A 20,173-nucleotide genomic window follows, 5' to 3' on the forward strand; every position below is an offset into this window, starting at 1 on the left:
TTTCGTTCATCATCTTGTGCTCGATTTAAAGATGCTGTACAAATGAAATCATCTTATGTGTAACGCCATTAATTCATCGTTGACAATAGACATAATGCCCTGTTTTGCTCTCTGTTTTGCCTTGCATTGTTTGCCCGTTAAACATTTCAGGGGCTGTTCAGTTTACAAGTTGATCTTCTTCTCACGTTCAAAACGCTAAATTTGGCAAGAAAAAGTCAAATTCAATTCAGAATTTAGCTGAAGACGAAAATGAAGACAAAAGAAACGATTTTGGACACGTTTCGCTGAATAGATTTTTAGTTGGTCAAGTATTTTGCATTTCGGTTGCAGTTAATAAATTCATCAAGTTGAGAGCAAAAGAGTTGAAAATAGCGAGTCAGGAACAAAAAAAACCAGAGGAGAGTCTGTCTTTGAAGCCGGTTCAAAATGGTTTGAAAAATCACGACCGAAAAAAGCCATATTCTTCCCTCTGTTGGTTTTTTTTAATTCTTCGCCGTGTTTATTCCCGTTGTTGATCATTACACAATGTCGGTCGAAACAGTTCACATGCCATCGAATGTTTTACACACGTTTCGCATCCTGGACAATCGCACACAGCAGCAGCAGCAACCAGCAACACAACAGTAGATCGAATGAGATATGAGGAGTCAGTTACAACACTGACATTTATCGAATACAAGTATCAGAATGGAATCAGTATGCAAAAATTGATCGATTTACTTTTCGCGATTAAATGTACCTGAATGCCAATAGAAAGTCAGTTCGAGGGGGAAGTCGAATCCGAACCATCGAAAAAACGACAAAGCAAAAATAATCTCGAGCCCGTAAAAACGAGTGAGAAATGAGAGATGAGAGAGAGGAAGAGAGAGAGAAGAAAAAGCATTTCTACAGACCACACAAAGATAAATATGGATTGTCGCTCAGCAATCACAACGACAAATCAAAGTCGATGCTGGCTGGATTGCTGTTATTGCCGTTGCAGCAAATGTTGTCAACGTGCTCCGATGAATGTTTGACTATCAAAAGGCACACACACACACACACATACGCCACATCGATCTGGGCAGACCGTTTGCAATTCTATGTGTTTGCCATTTGGTAAATATTTGCTAAAGCTAACAGATAAATATCGGCTAGCCTGACAATTTACCCATTTTAGGAGCGAAAGATTGAAAATCTGCACCGAAACATTCAAGATTGCAACAGCAAGAGAAAAAAAACCAAACTCATATATAAATGGATTTCATTTGGATTAAGCTCAATCAAACGATGTTTACACATTGCAAACCAAAATAACAACACGAAACGAAACGAAACGAAAAAAAATATTTATTGATCTTCTGCCATTTGCTGTCTGCTGGTGCAGCATTTTTTTCTGCTTTCTGCTTAGGCAAAATCTCCGTTTTTGCCCGATAACAAAAAAAATGAGACACACACAAATTGCCATAAATATGAACAAGTATATTTCGTATGCACATTTTTCGTGCGTACGCGTATACGAAACGTACGGCGAAAGAGGAAAATTACGCGTGTGCAAATAGAAAACCATTTAGGAGCAATTTTTTTCTGCTGCTGCTGCTGCTGCCGTGCTGCAAATCACATGATGGCTCTCATCGTTTTGCATAACGAGTACTTTCAATTTTCGATTGTGCATATATGCGAAACAGGAGCTCAGCGCAGAAGACAACGAAAAATAATCATTTTTAAATACTGTCGTTGATTTATATGCGGCAACAACCAGTCATTCGGCAATATTAAATGTAAATATTCTGAGATTAAGAATAACTCGACAAAATGTAAGGAATAAGCCTACATTTGGCCAGTTCTAGGCGATTTCCATTCCATTAAGATCATAGAGCTCTCTTCAACAAATTCCCATCGTTGATTTTTAGCATGAATAAAGAATTTCAACTGGGAAAAGAAAGAAAGAGAGAGAGAGAGAGAGAGAGAGAGAGAGAGAGAAGCCTTTTGGCGAATGGCCATAATCGCCACCGTGTGATAAATATACGTGAGCGCTGTAACATGCAGATCAAGCCAAAGCCCAAGTTTTATGTTCTATCAGTCACAAGGTTGATTCGATTGTCATCATGATCACATATTGCTGTTGCTCGTGTTTGGACCCCGTCGTCGCATCGACGTTCAGTGAACAGTTTTGGTCGCGCGCAAGAGCTCACAGTTTCCGTGTACCTCGTTTGCTATTGTATAGTTGTTGTTGTTGTTTCTTCTTTTTTTTCGAATCGAGTTTGATTAATTGATTTCGGCAGCTACACGATTCAAATGATTCGTGGCTGTTTGCTGTTTAAGACGTTCCCATGCAAAATGCACACGTTCACGGCGAATGGCATGTGTAACTAGCCGATTGCTTCGAAGATGATGATGATGAAAAAAAAAACAGAAACAGAAATCCTGTCGTGCACTTTTCGAGTGGGTTTCTCGAGCAGCATTTCTCATGCCGATGAGAGATGTGAACGTGTGAGAAGGGACATTAGCTGCTTGATGAAATGCTCCGTCATCAAGGATCATGAAAATATAACGGCGTTTTTTGTTATTATATATATTATTATAACCATTTGTCCATTTAAATGTAACAGTTCAACTTTTCTCTCTCTTTCTCCTCATCGAATTACCGAAAAAAATCGATTTTTCGAACATTTAAATATCTTAATCGATTTCCATTCATTATGACACGATCAAAAACCATCTAAGAGAAATATAATTAAAAATGAAAAGATCATCAAACACAAAGAAAACCAAGCCAAAAACATTGTGCCGAAGAAATTCGCTCGATGCTTCGGCAAATGGAATCAGAGAGAGAGAGAGAGAGAGAGAGAGAGAGAGAGAGAGAGAGAGAGAGAGAGAGAGAGAACGCGAGAGATGTTTGAATGGAGATGAAAAATTGATGGTATCGCCAATGGTATCAGCAAGTTTGAATTAATTTTGTGGGCGGAAACCAATTAAACAAACGCGTTCTGGCGCACTGTCTCGTCGCACCAAGCCGACTCATCATCATTGCCATTGAAATGTTGTTGTTTTTTTTATTTCCTTTGGTTGGAACGATGTGCGAACACAACAAAAACATAATTAATTATGTTTGATCGGAAAATGGCAATGCCATGCATACAATAAAGTGTTGTGCTGTTGTTTTCTCTCTCTGTGTCATTTTGGTGGCTCATCGTCCGAGCAATCGAATCGCTGTGTGTGTGTGTGTGTGCTTTTTCGCTGGCTTTCTTCTGCTCGATTCTTTTTCTCGATTGAATGCCTTCAATTTCGGAATCATTCAAGCGATCGGCACAAACCAAAACAATAACAAAAATTGAAAAGGGCAGCGGCGCAAAAGTCTTTCGTCAACTTGATTAATCACATTAAAGACACGCCAATAATTTATATCGAAGCGGCTTACAATGAATGGCTGCAACAACAACAAAAACACAATATATAAAACATACCGGCAAATGTGTAAAGATCACGAGCAAAAACACAGAGAAAAAAACCGCTCTGAATATTTGCAACTTTGAAAGTCGAAGAGAGTGGAGAGTGTATGTGTGTGTACAAAACGCGATGGACCTAAATACGGAAAATAAAGAAGTTACAACACGAGCGTTAAGACACTAAATGTTTTTTTTTCTTCTGCCGTTCGATGCTGGGTGCGTGTGCATGGCATTGCACTTGGATCGATGGAAATCAGATCGCCCGTTTTGAGATTGGAAAAGAAGGAAGACGAACGAGCGCCCGCGCGCACAGTTTGTTCATCGCATTTCAACTGATTATTCGGATATTGAACCAAAACGGTTCGCGCATTTTTTAAACAAAAAAAAAGCATTTCAAACCCTCACGACCGGCATGCATTGGCTAATGAATCATTGTGTGTGTTGTGTTCGGCGGTTCGGGTTTTCATTTACTGGGGCCAGCAGGCGGGCGGGCTGTGCGGCATGCGAAATCGAGCGAGAGAGCACGAAAGTACCATGTGAAAACAAACGGCAAACACAAGTAGACCGATTTTAATAAATAATTTTCAAGATTGTAAATAATCTTAAACGGCAAATGCATGTTAATTAAAAATGATAATGAGATTGGTTTTTCGGTCGATCGATCGATCGATCGGAGCGCGATCAAACAATGAATATCGAAAAATTGGTTACACGAAACATCCAAAAACGGATTTTACGCGTTGAACAAGCCAAGCGACACAACATGTGTTTCACATTTTTCCAAACGGCTGCATCGGCCCCAAAAACGAGATGTGTCTGTCGATTTATTGACTCTGTGCGTGTGTTTTTTTTCTCTTCTCTCCATTCGCCAGAATGATTTGACTTGACGGCGGTCCTTCTCCCACTCCATCAAAAGACACAATGACTACGCGCGATGAAGACGACTGCATAAAAGGCCAGAGAAACAAAAAATAACAACACTCAACGCACTCTACAAGATTTACGAGCATACATCATCAAAATGTACTAAATGCAGAACGTAACAAATCGATGTCATGCACAAAATGAGAAATTACAAATTCGATTCGATTTATACATTTTTATAGGATGTTGACATTTTTTTCTCGCTCGCCTAACTTCTCCTCCGCACCGAAGTACGGCAAGAAGGCAGCGCGCAGGCTGTGGCTTCATTTTGACTGGCTTTTGACATTTTAACATTTTCAATTCGAGTATCCTGCTCATCACATTACTGTCGCTGGCTTATATACGGGCACTGTCTTCCTTTGCTGTCTCTTCTTTTCCCTTACTCTCTCTCTCCTGCCTCTTGCTCTTATTTTCTCCCGGTTATTCGAACAATCAATAGCGACAATCTCAGATTCCACTTGAAATTTCACGTTCAGCTACTTGCAGAACGAATGGACGAGTAAGCAAGCGAGCGAACGAACGCAAAAAAAATCAAGAGCAGAATCGAATGCGATTATATGAGTGCTATTATGCATTAATATATGGAATTTAGAGAACTGAAGTGCAACTGGCGTGCGTACTTAATGTCATATATCGAACAATGTGCGTCTCAATGCATTTCACATTGCCAATTTTTAACAAAAGACCATTGCAATTTTTTCGCTTCATTTTATATCAATCGCGCTCTCTCTCCTTCTCGCGCGTCGACATGCAGTGCAAAAGTGCAGTGTTTTTCGTTGATTTTTCGATCGATAGACCGTAGGCATATTGATGACTTAACAAAACAAAATATATTTTCGATATTCTATCAGTTTTAACTTTGGTTCACACTGCATTTCTCGCTCTCTCTCTCTCTCTCTCTTGCATCTTTCAAATTCAGTTTCCATCAGATAAACGTCTTTAATGTTTTGGTTCGGCTTGTTTTTCCCTTTTTTATTATTATTTTATGTCGTTGTTCTGGTGAAAATTCACCAGCCAATTTTTCTTGGCCAACTAGATGACCGCGATCGATGATGGACGAAAGAAGAGAAAAAAAACACAACAAGTTCATGCAAAATGCATGTATAATAAAAATAAAATAAGAGATATTATAATAATAATGATAACGGTAAATTATTAGGTCCAGAAGCGTTTATCGAATCGCGATTTCTAAATTGTTGTGTTTTGAATTCGCTGCATTCTTTTCACGCGCATTCAATGATGGAAATTCAATTGCGTTCTGCTGATGAGCGTGCGCGTGCGCGTCGGCGTCATACTCATCGAAATGGGGCGATCGAACAAAACGGCAGCCCCGTTTGCAATTTTGTGTGTGTGCGCGCGTCCACTTCACTTGCTTCTTAAATTATCTGGCTGATTGCAAAAGTGCGATGTTCACTGCGCCCGCCAGCCATTTTCGATCACTCGAAAATCCATAAAGTCGTTTTTAATTCGTTATTAAAACGAAAACAAAGTGGTCGATTATGGAATTTCGTAAAAATGATTGATGCAGTGAATGTGTTTTCTTCTGGTATTATTCCATTTCAAAGACACTCACACGCTGGCATTAATTGCCGGTGCGTTACTTGAATATCAAATCATGTGTTTTTGTGTGTTTGCATATGATTAGGTTATGTCAAACTCCCGCGGAATACAAACGGTACACAAAATTCGTCTAATGACACCAAAAGCTTCGAAAAAAGATTGTTTTTCTGAGTGTTTTTTTTTCTTTGCCTGTGATTTTAATCGAGCATGATGTGAAAGCCTGATCGGCTTCGAATCAAATATACACAGTGTATTAAAACGGGAACCACAGAAATTTAAACGAGCTGCACAGAGTTGTCACGTTTGCTTTGATAAAATATGATGAGGAAGATGTTGTTTGTGTAATATCTGGTGCGATCTTGTGGTGATTGCGTGCGATCGTGGGCTCGCATAATTTTTCTTCTTCAGTTTCTGGTTCGCGTTGTCTGTCAACAACATAAATCGATCTAAATACATACCAGTCCCACCGCCAAACACACACACACACACATTCCACATGACTAAATCAACCCATGGACACAAATTGTAACGAACGATTTTTTTTCTTCTTCGGTCGGTTTCTACCAACTGTAACAAATATTCACTTGTTTATTCACCACGTGTTCTGGCCACAAAGTCATTAAAAAAAAAAAACCATAATAAAAAATATTCCAACGACGTTTCGCTCTCAATAATGAAACCAAAAGAATTTTTGTTTTTCGTCAAGCCATGATGAGAGAGAGAGAGAAGTCGAACAGATTTGCATTCAAATGTGTTTTGAAGAAGAGCGTTTTAGGCGCGAATTAGACCTCTTTGCCTGTCCATATCGAGTCTAATTAGCATTTTTCTGCCGACAGATTTGCTTGGTATTTCTACGATACGCTTCTTTATTTCTTGACATACATCAAACATTGAACGGTTCAGTTTCACGTCGACGCAAGAGAGAAGAAAAGTCACACAAAAAATTGAAGAAGTTCATAAAATTAAAGTGTTAATGTCGATCAGTAAGCGATCAAATGAAAAATGCATGAAGAATACCGATTTCAGATTCCACACACAATCCCATTCGGAATATGTGTGTGTTTGTTAACGCCCAACGTCCTATTTTTAGGACGCAAAAATTGTCGATTTTTCAATGACTTATTTTAGATTTTCTTCTATCCTGATCAAACGGCTTGGAATTTTCACATGCCGTTTTGCATGTGTTTTAGGAAAGGTTTGAAAAATGTTTTCCCCGATTTTCAAGGTTTTCCAATTAGCAGTTTTCCGGAAAATTCTGAAACTTTTGGAAAATCATATTTGGACTCTCAGAAGTATCCCGTTCAAATTTCAGCGAAAAATTCGAAAAAAAATGGCTTAGGCGTTATTGGGTTAAGCGATGTGGCCGAATGGGAGGTAAATGTCGATGCGTGTTGATGCGACACACGAATAAGGGAATGTTTTAAGTTCCGATTTAAAGAAGAATAAAATTTACGGCGCCCACTTCGAACTGTTCTTCTCGGCTTTGAAATTTCTGTTTATAGATCGTATTTATTTGATTGTTTTCGTTCTTTTTCACTTCCAAGCATCGGCAACGCTCCACCAAATCCATACATTCATCTTAATTGTAGACAAATTGTTCATTTCGTCGATGAATATTTGATGTGCATTCCTTTGGAGTGTGTTTCTGTTTGTTCATTCTCTCCCTCTCCTTCTCCTTATCTTTCTCTCGCTCACTCTCTCTGACTCACTTACTCTCTTTCTCTCTCCTTTGCCGCATGAAGTGAAAATTTATGTTGACGACTGAAATGGATCATTAATCCAAATATTTCAAAGTGAAACAATTTGTAAAATGAAAAAAAAACAACCAACGAACGTTTACGTATAAATTACGTGTGTTTGGTTTTTGATATTCCAGATTGGTCGATTTCATCAGCCAAATATGGTCAAATGTCATTGAATCACCGAGTGAGCGCGCGCGCACATTCTTCCGTCGCTCAACGAACGAACGAAAAAAAATATTTATGATGTTTTTATCGACCGAAGAAGAATTTTTATATACGCATATTTCTCGTCCGCTCAAAATTCATTAGAAATCCAAATGTGTATGCGCTCGCATTCGCACATTAAAACACGTTTCATCCTCCTTCACCGTCCAAACAACACCATCGCTCATAAAATGATCGTCAATCAGATATATTTTGTTTTCTGTGCTCGATACGATTTCGAATGAATCATTTACACAAATTTACAAAATATGCTAATGTGCTAATGTGTTTCCTAATCAGATCGGCTTAAAAACCATTTTTTTTTCTCGTCTTTTTTCTTGGCAAAGATCTTTTTTTTACGCTTTTTCGGTGAATTTTTTTTTCTCAAATTCTTTCAAGATATGAATGGTGAAGCCATTTATGCATGGATTCGAAAGTGCGTGTGTTAACTTTACAATCAATTTTGGAATCCATCTCATTTATTATATGATTTTTTTTATTTCGCTATGGATTTATACATGTTAAGCTGTGACGTTCGTTAGCAGAGTTAGCGTTGTGTTAATTCTAGCGTGTGAATTGTGCTGAATAAATTTCTGTCTGTCGAAGGGCAGCGTCGAAGAAGAAGAAGAAAAAAAGAAGCGTAACGAATGCTCCTTTGGGCATATTTTATTATATTAACAAACGACAAATGTTTTGCAACAAATTGATTACAAATTCATTTGAAATTTCAATTTTCTTCGCTTTATCATCGTGGTGATGCTCCTCCTTCTATGTTCACTCCGTTCCCAATCCATATCGGATGTACATACAAGTGCATGACGAATGAAGAAGAAAAATCTACGGGTAATCACAATAAAGCAAAACAACGGGCACATACAAAAGGTGACGATATTTATGAAAATCAGCGCGTGACTTTGGTGTCCTATACAGAAAAAAAAAACAACAACAGCACACGAAACAAAAAAAAACGTTTATCGTGAAAACAAAGGCAAAGCGATCATCGTCTCTCTCTCACTCTCTCGCCAAACAACGGCAACAAGGCAAATAAAAAACCGAACGAACCCGTAATTTGTAAAGTGCGCTACTGCCGACTGCGATCGCTGTCTCAATTTTTTCTTCTCTTGTGCTCGCTCGCGCGCGCACTCCTTTCGTTCATAATGAAATGCATGAAATGCCGCTTGCCGGCCCAAACACACACCGCACTAGTAACATTCTAATAAATTTTTTCGCGCTTTTCGTGTGCAACTTGCACACAACATACAAATTAAGCTGAACTACTGATTGCCCGGGCCTAAACAATCGTACCGGCCCTTTTGTTCCTTTGGTTGCGCAGAAGCGGGCGAGTGAGAGAGATAGGGACGGAATCGAATTGTGCATTAAATAATAAATTGTTGTTGTATATTGGGACAACGAATGGCTGGAGAGAAAGAGATTAAAGCATCATCAAACACAATAGATTAGCAAAGATCTAAATTTGTGCACACACGCACTCTCTATCTCCCTTGCTCTTTCACACGATCCACGCAAATCGCAGTGCACTCTGCTGCTGCTACTACTCGGCTGGTGCACATGATCTATTCGCAAGTAAAATTTACGTGACATCGTTGCATCGATTCCAATCGGATGGCATTGTTCTTGTGCGCGCGCAAACCAAACTGCTTCCCTCATCGGACAAAAGAAAGCGTTTCGCTGGAAAACAATGCTCGAAACAAAAGTTCAGCGTTTAGCTGCTTCGTACTCAAAATGAAACAAAAGCAAACAGCACGGCTGCTTTGCTTTTGTTTGTCGGCCATTTCAAACGAAATGCTCGACCGTGTGCAGACTCTCATCTCGGCTTTCGGTGCCCATTTTCCATTGGGCTCTCTCTCTCTCTCTCTTGCCATCGCACTTTTGCTAACGACTTAACACGAGACTTAGGCACACGCATATCATTTGCAAAAGCCATTCCGCAATGAACGCGAATATTTTAATAATAGCAAAGCATAGACAAGCGCATTTGTAATTTGTATTCGCAATCCCAATGCGATGGGCTGTTAACTGATTATGCTCACTCTCTTTCTCGCACTTTGCGCTTTTTCCACGGCAGCGGCACCCGATGAAATGCGACGACATACGATTGACTCGATGAGTGTGTGTCTCTCGCTCGTTCGCTTCCATTTCGACCAATAGATTTGGTTTGTGCGCTCTTGGGTGAGAAAACGAATAAATAATCGCCAGGCGATCGTTTGAATTTCAATACATCTTCAATTGCATTACTCTTTCGTTGTTGTCGCTGTTGTTATTGTCAGTGCTGTTGCTGCCGTTGTTGTTGCCGCTTCTTTGCCGGCTTATCGCAACTACTGTGCTCGTTCATTTTGGCTTACTTGGCTTGTGAACGCGTAAATTATTCCAAATATTTTTAATGTATAAATAAAATATGTCAATTCACCATGCCATTGCGTTGTAGCCAACGTTTGCGCGCGAGCGCTCTGCGCTCACTTGCAGCTAAATGATCGATCTTATTTCAAAGGCCGTTGTTCGGTGATAACAGACGGTATGAATTGAAACAAAAGCCAAACCAAACGATGTGTATGTGTGTGAGTGTGTATTTGCTGCACAACATAAAATGCATATGGATGATAAAACACTCGAAATGGAATAAGATGAAGCGAGATAGAGAAAGAAACGAAAGCGAAAGAAAGAGCGAGCAAGAGAGATGTGGAATTGTGAATTGTGAATTGTGCATGCCATTTAACGTGCACACAATTGATTCTCAAGTGGATTTGTGCGCGACGCTAAACACAAAGGCCCCAGTCGATTGCCAATTAGTTTGAATTTTGTCGATACTTAAAATCTAATAAGTACCATCATTGGTCGTTCACGGTTTGTTCCGACCAAAATTGGTTCGGCTCGCGTTTCCCGACCATTTTACCTCATTTTGAAGAGAAAATATCTTTTTTGTCGGAATTATTCTTGCCACTACTACTCGAAAAGCGGGGAAAAAATAGAATTGTAGGCGGACAATGTCAGAAACTTAATTAATTCATTCATTGCAGTCGACAGCAACACAACCGAAGGTGAAAACACATCATAAAAGTGAAAAGACACATAAAGTCGAATTACTATTTCAATTACAGAAATCGGTTTGGCGTTTAGCCAAGACTCATCGTGCAGCAATCTCTCACCGTGACAACCATAAATATGCGATCATGATAAATTTTATTTGACATGATTTTGATCGTTTGCGATCTACGCTTACTGTGCTATGCGCTTGTGTTGTGTTCAACAGCATCATCATCATCATCATCGTCGTCACACACAGGGAGTTGTCTCTTGTGTTCGTTCTGAATAATTTTTGCCGATGATGAGAGATCGTGTTTATCGCGTTTGTAAAATCTGGACTCATTGAGCTTTATTGCGCAAATCGTCAGCACGAAAAGCCAGCGTGTGTTCGACTTTTTGTTTTTAAATGCACATGCTATGAAGGAATTGGCTATATGGCAACTTGGATCGGCACGGCAGCTGCAGTTTGCACGATTTTACGATCAAACAAATGTCAGTAGACATTGAGCAGCTTCAACGCTTTTATTTTCGCTCTCTCTATCTCTATCTCTCTCCCGGTCTGTACGTTTCTCCCTTTTTGATTCTGAGCAACAATCACACGAGAAAAAAAAGAACTATATTTGGCATCACTCACTGATGACTTCATTTGAATTCCAATTTCTGACCATAGTCGATTTCTTTGGACACCATGAGAATGCAACTTGATGGCCATTGGACATTTCATCAAACATTTGAAAATGCTTGTAAAACGAAGCTGAAATGCAGTTTTTGTCTTAGATGACCGGTTGTTTTGTAGTTTTTTTTAAAAATAAATTTTGATTTTTCAACAAAAAACAGATTTCTGGGTGAGTAGTCAGAATTTTTTTTTGCAAATAGACAACTTTCCGGTATGTATGAAGCATTATTAAATGAAAGAGAGTAATTCACACGAAAAATTCACGAATAATTGAAATTTGTGAATATTTTTGCATGAAAACGGCAATAAAATTCGAAGTTTGTCTCGAGAAAGGACAAATTTTGATGCAAAATAAACGTTTATTCTCACACAAAGTCGAAATAATTGTAAAAAAAAGTGCTCTCCTTTCATATTCTAAATAGTTCCAATGAAACGGTCATATTTCTTGCTCTGACTAAATCAATTCTTGCCTCAAACAATAATCGATTTTTTCCCACATAAACAAAACCTAGCGTATCACCTACAAAGATCATTGCTTAATCTCTAGAAGAAGAAAAAAAAGGCAAAACACTTGAAGGCAATTTGCTTTGAAATGTAGTATATATTGTAAAGATCACATCTAATCTGATCGTGTAAATCTCGTATTTCAAAATGAATTTGCTTGTGATGATTTGGATTGTTACCTACATTTAATCAACTCAACAAATGCTCCCCGATCTCATGCACACTGACAAATGATCTATATACGATCAGAGCGATTTGGTTTGTCGTTGTTTTGATTCTCTCTGTGTGCTGGTGTTTGTGTGTGTCGACAAATTAATCGTTCATCCATAATTCAATGCACAAATGACAGTTGATATCAATTTTATAAATTGCTCTGAAAATAAATTAATAAACCCCGTAGTGTGCATTTCACCGAGTGATTGTTTTCTTTCACATTGTGTGATTGCGCTTGCACATTCTTGGGCAATTCAACTGTGCGCGCGTGTAATTGCACTTTTTTCTGCGTTGTGGAATCCGATCGATTTCTGTGCAACTGGAAAAAAAACTAAATCATAGGCGCGTCACTGCAAATGCAGCGGACCGAGAGTTGAAGAAGAAGCAGTAAAAGGAGAAATAAGCAACAACAAGCCAAGAGAGACAAGTTGAAATCGGCGAGTCACAACGTGCGGCAGCGCGCAGAAAAAAGGGTCAAAAGACATTAACGTTTTAAGCTATAAAACGCTAACAATGTTCAATTCATTATAATTTAAAATGATGATGCGCCTATTTGTTACCTTGCATGCTTACAATCAAAACATAAACAAAAACAAAAAGACAACGACGACGACGACGACGAAGAAGGAACAGAAGACTATGGCAATTCGTTGACGTTTCAACCTTTTCATATTTTTATCGGTTGTGTCCATTTGTGCGTTGTTTTTCCGCCGTTCACAATGCATCTATTGCTACATGAGATGACACGAAAAGAGAACGGAACGACGGGAAAACCACAGCAAAATTCTGCGCAGAGAGAAAAAAAGTCCACATTCACGATCAATCCAGTAGTGGCTTCAGAATAATACGAGCGATCTAAAGGCACAAAATAAAAACAACAATGAAAAAAAACATTCCTAATAACAACTGAAAATGTACCAATCATCCGGTAGTTTGATATTGTGCTGATGGCGCGTGTTTATTTGTCGCCGTAAATATGATTCAATCGGTTTTTCTGGGCAAAAAAAATCAGTGCGAACAGACGTGCGCGGTGCACGGTGCACTGTAATCTGGCTGCAACAACGTGAGGCAGTAAACAATCACTTTGATCGATTAAATTCATATTGTCAACAAATGGCAAGGCAAGCCAACAATGGCAAACGGAGAGCAAAACCATTGGAATCTATATCGAAACGCCACACATCAAAACAACTGCTCCAAAAGAGAGAGAGAGAGAGAGAGAGAGAGAGAGAGAGAGAGAGAGAGAGATGAGAGTCGCCTCTCGTTTCATTCCGCAATAAATGTGTATTACAAGTGCAATTAGGATGGGGCTATGAATATTGGACGGTGTGTGTGTGTGCGCGAGTGTATGATTGTCTGTTTGGCCTCATTGTCGATGTGCTCTTCGGACGATCCGGCACTTAATTTTGCGACGTCTTTCACTTGGTCGTCGTCGCCGTCGCCTCTCTATGTTGTGTGTTTGCTCTTATTATCGGTTGCCGCAATATTAGTCTTGGCTCTTTGTTGTCATTGTTTAGCACAATAAACGCCGCGCGCACAATCTGTTCGCCGTTTTTTCTTCTTCTCCTTTCTGTTGTTGTTGTTGTATGAATAGTGCGCGCATATGACCATATTTCATTCCAGTTGTGATGTGCATCGAGTAGTACAAAGTGTGTGTATTGTGTAGTAGTATCTTCGATACTTACCGCTCAATTTCACACACATTGTGGTTTCAACGGAAAAATATTGCTCCAAAAATAGTAACCATACACTTTCGAAATAAGGGTCACATTTGGAGAACGATTCAGGGAAGTGAATAAGGTGGAACAAGGATTGATTTGATTGATGCGATTTCAAATAGAAGAAATCAATGACTGCTAGCAACGAACGAGTGCGCCGCGGTAGTCACAACTGTAAACAGTATACACTGTGACCGATGTAGGAGTTCGGTGTTATTTTTAGTTCAACTTCTTACTAATATGCGGCGCTGGTGTCAAGTGTCAAAAAATTATTCGTCCGGCTAACAGGCATTGGAAAAAATCATTTCCCCCAAGATATTCGTTCCACATGCACTCATTCAGCTCGAGCAAGATTTTGATGGAAAAACATTCTATCAAAAAATGGAAAGACATAAAACATACCAAAAAAAATCTCCAATGAAAATCAACAAATTTTTCTGCTTACTTGGCTATGTAGAGTGTGTGTGTGTGTGCCGACAATGGTTAAAATGCAGGCGCTGTGATGTGTTTGAGTCTTGCGCGCTTGCACACCGAAGGTGAGATAGATAATTATTCATCGAGTCGTGTTACTTAATTAAAAAGGAAAAACGGCTCTCAGCAAAGCGAGCACCAGTGCTCGATCGCGCTCACAAAAACCGAATGAAAGAGATCTTGCTCGCTGGCGCGCGCGCAGTGCACACACACACCAAACCAAATTGATGAGAAAACGCTTTAAACGTAATCAATATGGCCAAGAAATTAACATAAATCAACAATTAAACGGGGCGTTTTGTAGAACCGCATGTTTTAATCTGCGCCAAACAACGTGTTAACTAATTAATATTCGATCGCTTCGTTTTTATACCGATCGCTCCCGCGTTCGTCTCTACGATCTCAAGCCTCTTTCCGATGCATCGGTGTTTTTATTATTTACTCGGTTTTTTTTGCTTGTTTCTGTGTGCATTTTGATTTAATTGATTAAACCTATATATATTTTCTTCTCATTCTCGTTGTCGTTGTTTGTTCTTCATTTTCAGATGAATCAACAGTGTAAAGTGTGCGGCGAACCGGCGGCTGGCTTCCATTTCGGTGCATTCACATGCGAAGGATGCAAGGTAAATACCGACCATTTTTCTTCTTCTTCTTTTTTTTCTGTTGCTGTTGTCAATTTGAATTGCAGGAACTGAAAATTGATGGGGAACTAAATATTGTTTTAAAAGCAGAAAACAAAAAAAAAAGCAAAATCCTCAATATCACAATCGATCTCTTTCGAACGGAAAAGGAAACCGATTGAACTGCCACGGCTGGGTGATGAATGCAACGTTACACTTAAGCCGTCAAACAATTATACTCTACGCGGCGATGCATTGGCTGTGTTTGTCTCTATGTGTGTGTGAATTATTCAAGAATTGTCTTGCTTGAAATATATCAATGTGGTATATTGTATTGAAGAAGAAGAAAAGAAAGCACACATCGAAGCCTGAAGACTTGATGTGCCCATCAAGCATTCACAATAAATACCAAATAAAAGTATCAATCAATGCTTCAATGCACTGCTGCTGCTGCTGCTGCTGCTGCTGCTGCTGCTATTGCCGCTGTTACCGTTGATGTTGCTTCCTTTTTCTCACTTCACACTGCCGCCAAGAGAAACGGCACCAACGATGTAAACAAACAAATCAAACACCGTGTGAGCCGCGCATGGACGCGAGCGCGCGCTCACTCATTCGAGTGTTGAAGCGCGATCGCAATTTTTTGTGCGAAATTTTCTGAGCTAGAATATTTATGGTGGATTGAGTATTGAATTCGATTCGATTCAATGGGAGATCAGTGGACGGGATTTATTATTTTCCTACATTGAACGACAACAACAAAAACGACTAGAGACGGAATGTGTGCATAGCAATAGAGCAATCCATTCAAATTAATACAATTAGCAAGTTGATTCCATTTATGTCTAATTTCATTCAAATTCAATGGCCTAAATGATTATTTCATCTATGGAGATTCATTCCATTGAAATGACCCCAACTTGCGATCTCTCCCATATCTGCGGCAAACCGGCACGTATGAGCGAAAAGACATGCGCATGTGCGCGCATTGCAAACAAATTGAAGCATTGCAAATAAACAAAATCTTCTTCTTCTGTTGCTGTTGCCGAATATATTTGGATAGAAACTGCAGCAAAAAAAAAGCCAACAAATTCAAATTTCATTTAAATCGCCATAAATTTTCGTTTGGCCACAAATGCATTTGGCTCTCGCTCATTGTGTGGACTTGAGAGTCTCTTTCATGTGACTGATGGTTAAATATTGTGTGCAAAAAGCCCATTTTCACAATGATCGACGACTTCAAGTGACAACAAACTATTTTGCAAGTTAAAAATGCCCCTGTTGCCATTACACACACACACCACACCACACCACACCAAAACCGCAAATTCGCGCAATGGACAAGAGAATATTCTCTTGGTTGCCTGAAGAGATATCGAGAGATGGAGAAAGAACAACCAATTGCACCAGAAGAACAAATAGAGAAAATTGTGAGTGTATGTTTGCAGGAGAAGAAAAAAAGCGAAGCGCTCACATAAATGCCAAACAAATCGCAAAGAAGAAGAGGAAGATGATGATGATGATGAAATAAAATGCAATAAGTAAAACAAACAACCGACGACCTCAACTATTTATTCGATTATTCGATTGAATGTGGACAGCAAAAGCAACAACATGCACTCGACATTCCCCTGCATTTGTACTGCATTGCTGCGCTATATCGCGCGTCTACGCATTTTGTGGTCGTCGACAGGTTCGCCGTCATCTCATCGTCGGCCGGCAACAGCATTAACAACAACAACAACAACAACGGCGATGGCAACGACGGTCGCAATCGTAAAAATCGGTGCACAATTTTTAAATAAAACATTTGTTGCATTTATTATTCGATTGTTGGTTGGGCTATTTGCTCATTTTGCTTCGCCATCTAAATTGACAATCGCAATAAATGTATTAGCAAGTTTATTGGTAAGCTGTCAATGGGATTGAGCAAACAGGGACAACAAAAAGAAGCAGCAGCAGCAACAACAGCCGACACCGAATGAAGGAAAATACTTTAGTAAAGTACGTTGTGCGCATTTGTTATGGTCGAAAGTTACGTTGCGCGCATATTTGTTGGGCTTGTTCGATATGCTCCTTCATTCCCGTTGTGCACAATCGATTACGGCACTGCAGAGTAGAAAAGAAGAAAAAAAACAACAACATACTTGCTTTCTCATGTGAACTTGATGTTGATCCCGCGCGACCGGTGCATATACGCAATGCGTTTGCTCACACAGTGTGTGTATATATTTTATTCGTGTTTTCAACTGCTAGACAAATTTGCATTCGCTATTCTCGAATTCAAGGAGGCAACAACATGAGGGAGAGAGAGAACAGCAATTGCATTCAAATCGATTTTGAAGGATTGCATTTTGGCGAAAGATTTACGCTAAGTCCAGCAGAAGGTTCAACTCTCAAAAACCCATTCAATGGAAATGTCTCTCTGTGAGAGAGATAGCGAAATACACTCAAATAGAATTGCAAAAAAGAAGAAGAAGAAGAAGAAACGAAACGACGACAGAAACCTGCGCGCACTTCGCTCTAGGTGCATGCATAAAAAGAACTGTTCACAAGCAGTTGGCAACAGCTATATAAATACATTTTTGCCGTATAGATATGTTGAGTATGCGGCAGAAAATGTCGTCAATTTATCCAAAATGCAATTTTATGGCCGAATGGATTTTAAGCTGCCTTTTCCAATCGCGTGCACTCACTTACACTCGCGCGCTTCTTTGCCACTCATTGCACCAACGACACAGTGAAAGAAACAAAAAGCAACGGCCAAATGAATAATGTAAATAATTTTCCTATTCAATATTATTCCGATAGCTAATATATACATATCATATCGAATTGTCGATTTCGCGCTCTCCTTCCTTCCCTTTGCCCAACCCGAGAATGAAGAAAAAAACAACCGAGCGAATACGATTATTTGTTATTTATTTGTTCGCTTTGTGTTTGTCGCCAAAGAGTGATGTTCGTTTTCTTCTCTCGCTCATTTCGGTTCGTTCGCTTGCTCTTTCCCGCCGCTTGTCTTGGCTGGAAAATTTTTCGTTGGTATGCCTCTTACAATTACCCACGGTGCAAATAGCCAGATATGAAAGAGGAAGATGCGAAGAAATAAAAAAAAAACAACAACCAAAACAGTCAAATGAGTTGAAACTATTCTCTCCATCAATTGAATAGTGTTTCACTTTGAAATTCATCGAGTGCTTTTCATTTTAGCGAATATTCGTTTCACAAAACGTTGTATCGCCAAATCGCGCGCACATCGTATTCATTTTTCACATTCATCTGCATTTACAATGGGGCGAACATAAAATGTTTGTGTGTGTGCGCTGGATTTTGTCCTTGAAGTCCAGAGAACTCATTCGGAATGAATTTATTTGTGTGTGGATTGTGGACTTCAGCTGAAAGTCATTGTTGCCGAAGCATCGATTCATTTTTTATTCTGCTTCATCCGCCGTTAGTTTTGTTGTTGCTATTTCGGCGATGCGATTAATGTGCCACTGTCGCTCTATTGATCACTATTCGGACCAAAACCATGGAAATGCTCAATTCAAGCGGCATTTTTTTTAGACCAAGCGCACACGATTTTCTTTCTCTCTGAATTCGATTTATTTGCCTCGACTGGCTGCTTCTGCGCCGAACAAGAGAGACAGAAAGCCATGCGGCTGGACGCAACAACAAACAAACCAAATGCCAAACAATTTTACAACGATTTTATTTTATTGGATTTTATTTTATGAACTTGGCAATCAACAACAAAACCAACTCGGCTGCATCGAAGCCGCCATCGTCGTTGTATCCACGCCGTATGTTTCTATGGGCATCTTTGGTGGGCCCCGGTGTTCAGCATAGTTTGCATTCAGTGAGAACAGTATTTCCCGCACCATGATGTCCAAACACACACACATCTCATGGGATTGTTAATTAATAGATCTTTGTTTCAATACGAAATACGTAATTAATCATCATTTAATTGAGTAACAACTCAGAAGAAAAAGAAACATTCACAACTCATCGTCCCGTTCAATTTGACGCCAATTAAAAAACCGTGGAAAAATTCTGAAATTGTGCGAATTGTGAAAAAATGGAATCCGATAAAAAAAAATGCTGGAAATTCAAATAGGAAAAAAATTCAATTCTAGAGAGAAATCCACAGTTCTGATTCGATTCTGGAAGAAACTCAACCTTGACTTTTTTTGAAATTTCCCTCGTTTTTCATGACAGATATTGGCGAAAATCTTAAACAAAGGCTTGAGGTTCATACAAGTTAGGAATTTGATGAAGGTTTTCGCTTATACGATCGTCGACTTAAAAGATCATTTCAGCTCAATTACTAAATGGTTTGATCGTTTGCATCTAATAAAAAAGAGTGCAGCACCCAAAAAGCTGCTGACAGTCGAACTGTGCACCAAAAAAGGTGCTCAAATTTAAAACATTATATCCGTTCTCGAGTAAAAACCGTTTTTTTTTTCTTGTTCGAGTTGCGTGATTAATATTTGGTTGAATTCCATCATTTATGGCGTTTAATGAGCGCAATTATTGCTAATACCTTCAATGAAATTGAAATAAAGAGTTGATCTCGTACACGCGATTTTCAAATTGAGCACCCAAATATTTCGACATCGTACACAAATGTTGGTATTTATGGTTTTGAGTGTTTGAGAAGAGAAAAAAAGAGTACTGAAGAATGAAAGGTATATTGATGCACACGCACCACCGTAATCAACGACAATCACTCGTACAATATTAGAGTTAAACATAGGAGAAAATATGGAAGAAAAAAACTGTACCACAAGCAAAAAAGCACACTCACACACAGTTTGCTTTGATTGTTTTGTTGGTGTGAGATCAAAACATCCAATTAGTTTTTGGAAATACCGACACCAACATGAACTACGCCAAATGGAAAGGTAGAAAACACAAATCGAGTTCGAAAAAAAACACACTTAATGCGATAGTGCATCATCGTCAACGATATAATTTTTGATCGACGCAAAAAAAAACCGAATCAATGAATGGACCAGAAATTTAAGAGAGAGAGAAAAAAACAAGAGCAATAAATAACACAGATTTAGTATTAAAT

General features: G+C 39.1%; 1 protein-coding gene across 2 annotated transcripts in view; it reads left to right on the forward strand.

Moving 5' to 3' along the window:
* LOC129575288 (protein embryonic gonad-like) overlaps positions 1-20,173 on the forward strand; it is a 53,330-nt gene that overhangs the window by 14,505 nt on the left and 18,652 nt on the right. For both annotated transcript variants that reach the window (XM_055458570.1, XM_055458569.1), the window contains exon 3: positions 15,028-15,105. In XM_055458570.1, coding sequence (XP_055314545.1) covers positions 15,028-15,105 — 78 coding nt within the window. The remainder of the gene's footprint in view (positions 1-15,027; positions 15,106-20,173) is intronic.

Source organism: Sitodiplosis mosellana, unplaced genomic scaffold (genome assembly GCF_009176505.1).
Source record: "Sitodiplosis mosellana isolate CC-2019 unplaced genomic scaffold, AAFC_SMos_1.0 Smas_scaffold_6166, whole genome shotgun sequence".
Classification (NCBI taxonomy): Eukaryota; Metazoa; Arthropoda; class Insecta; order Diptera; family Cecidomyiidae; genus Sitodiplosis; species Sitodiplosis mosellana.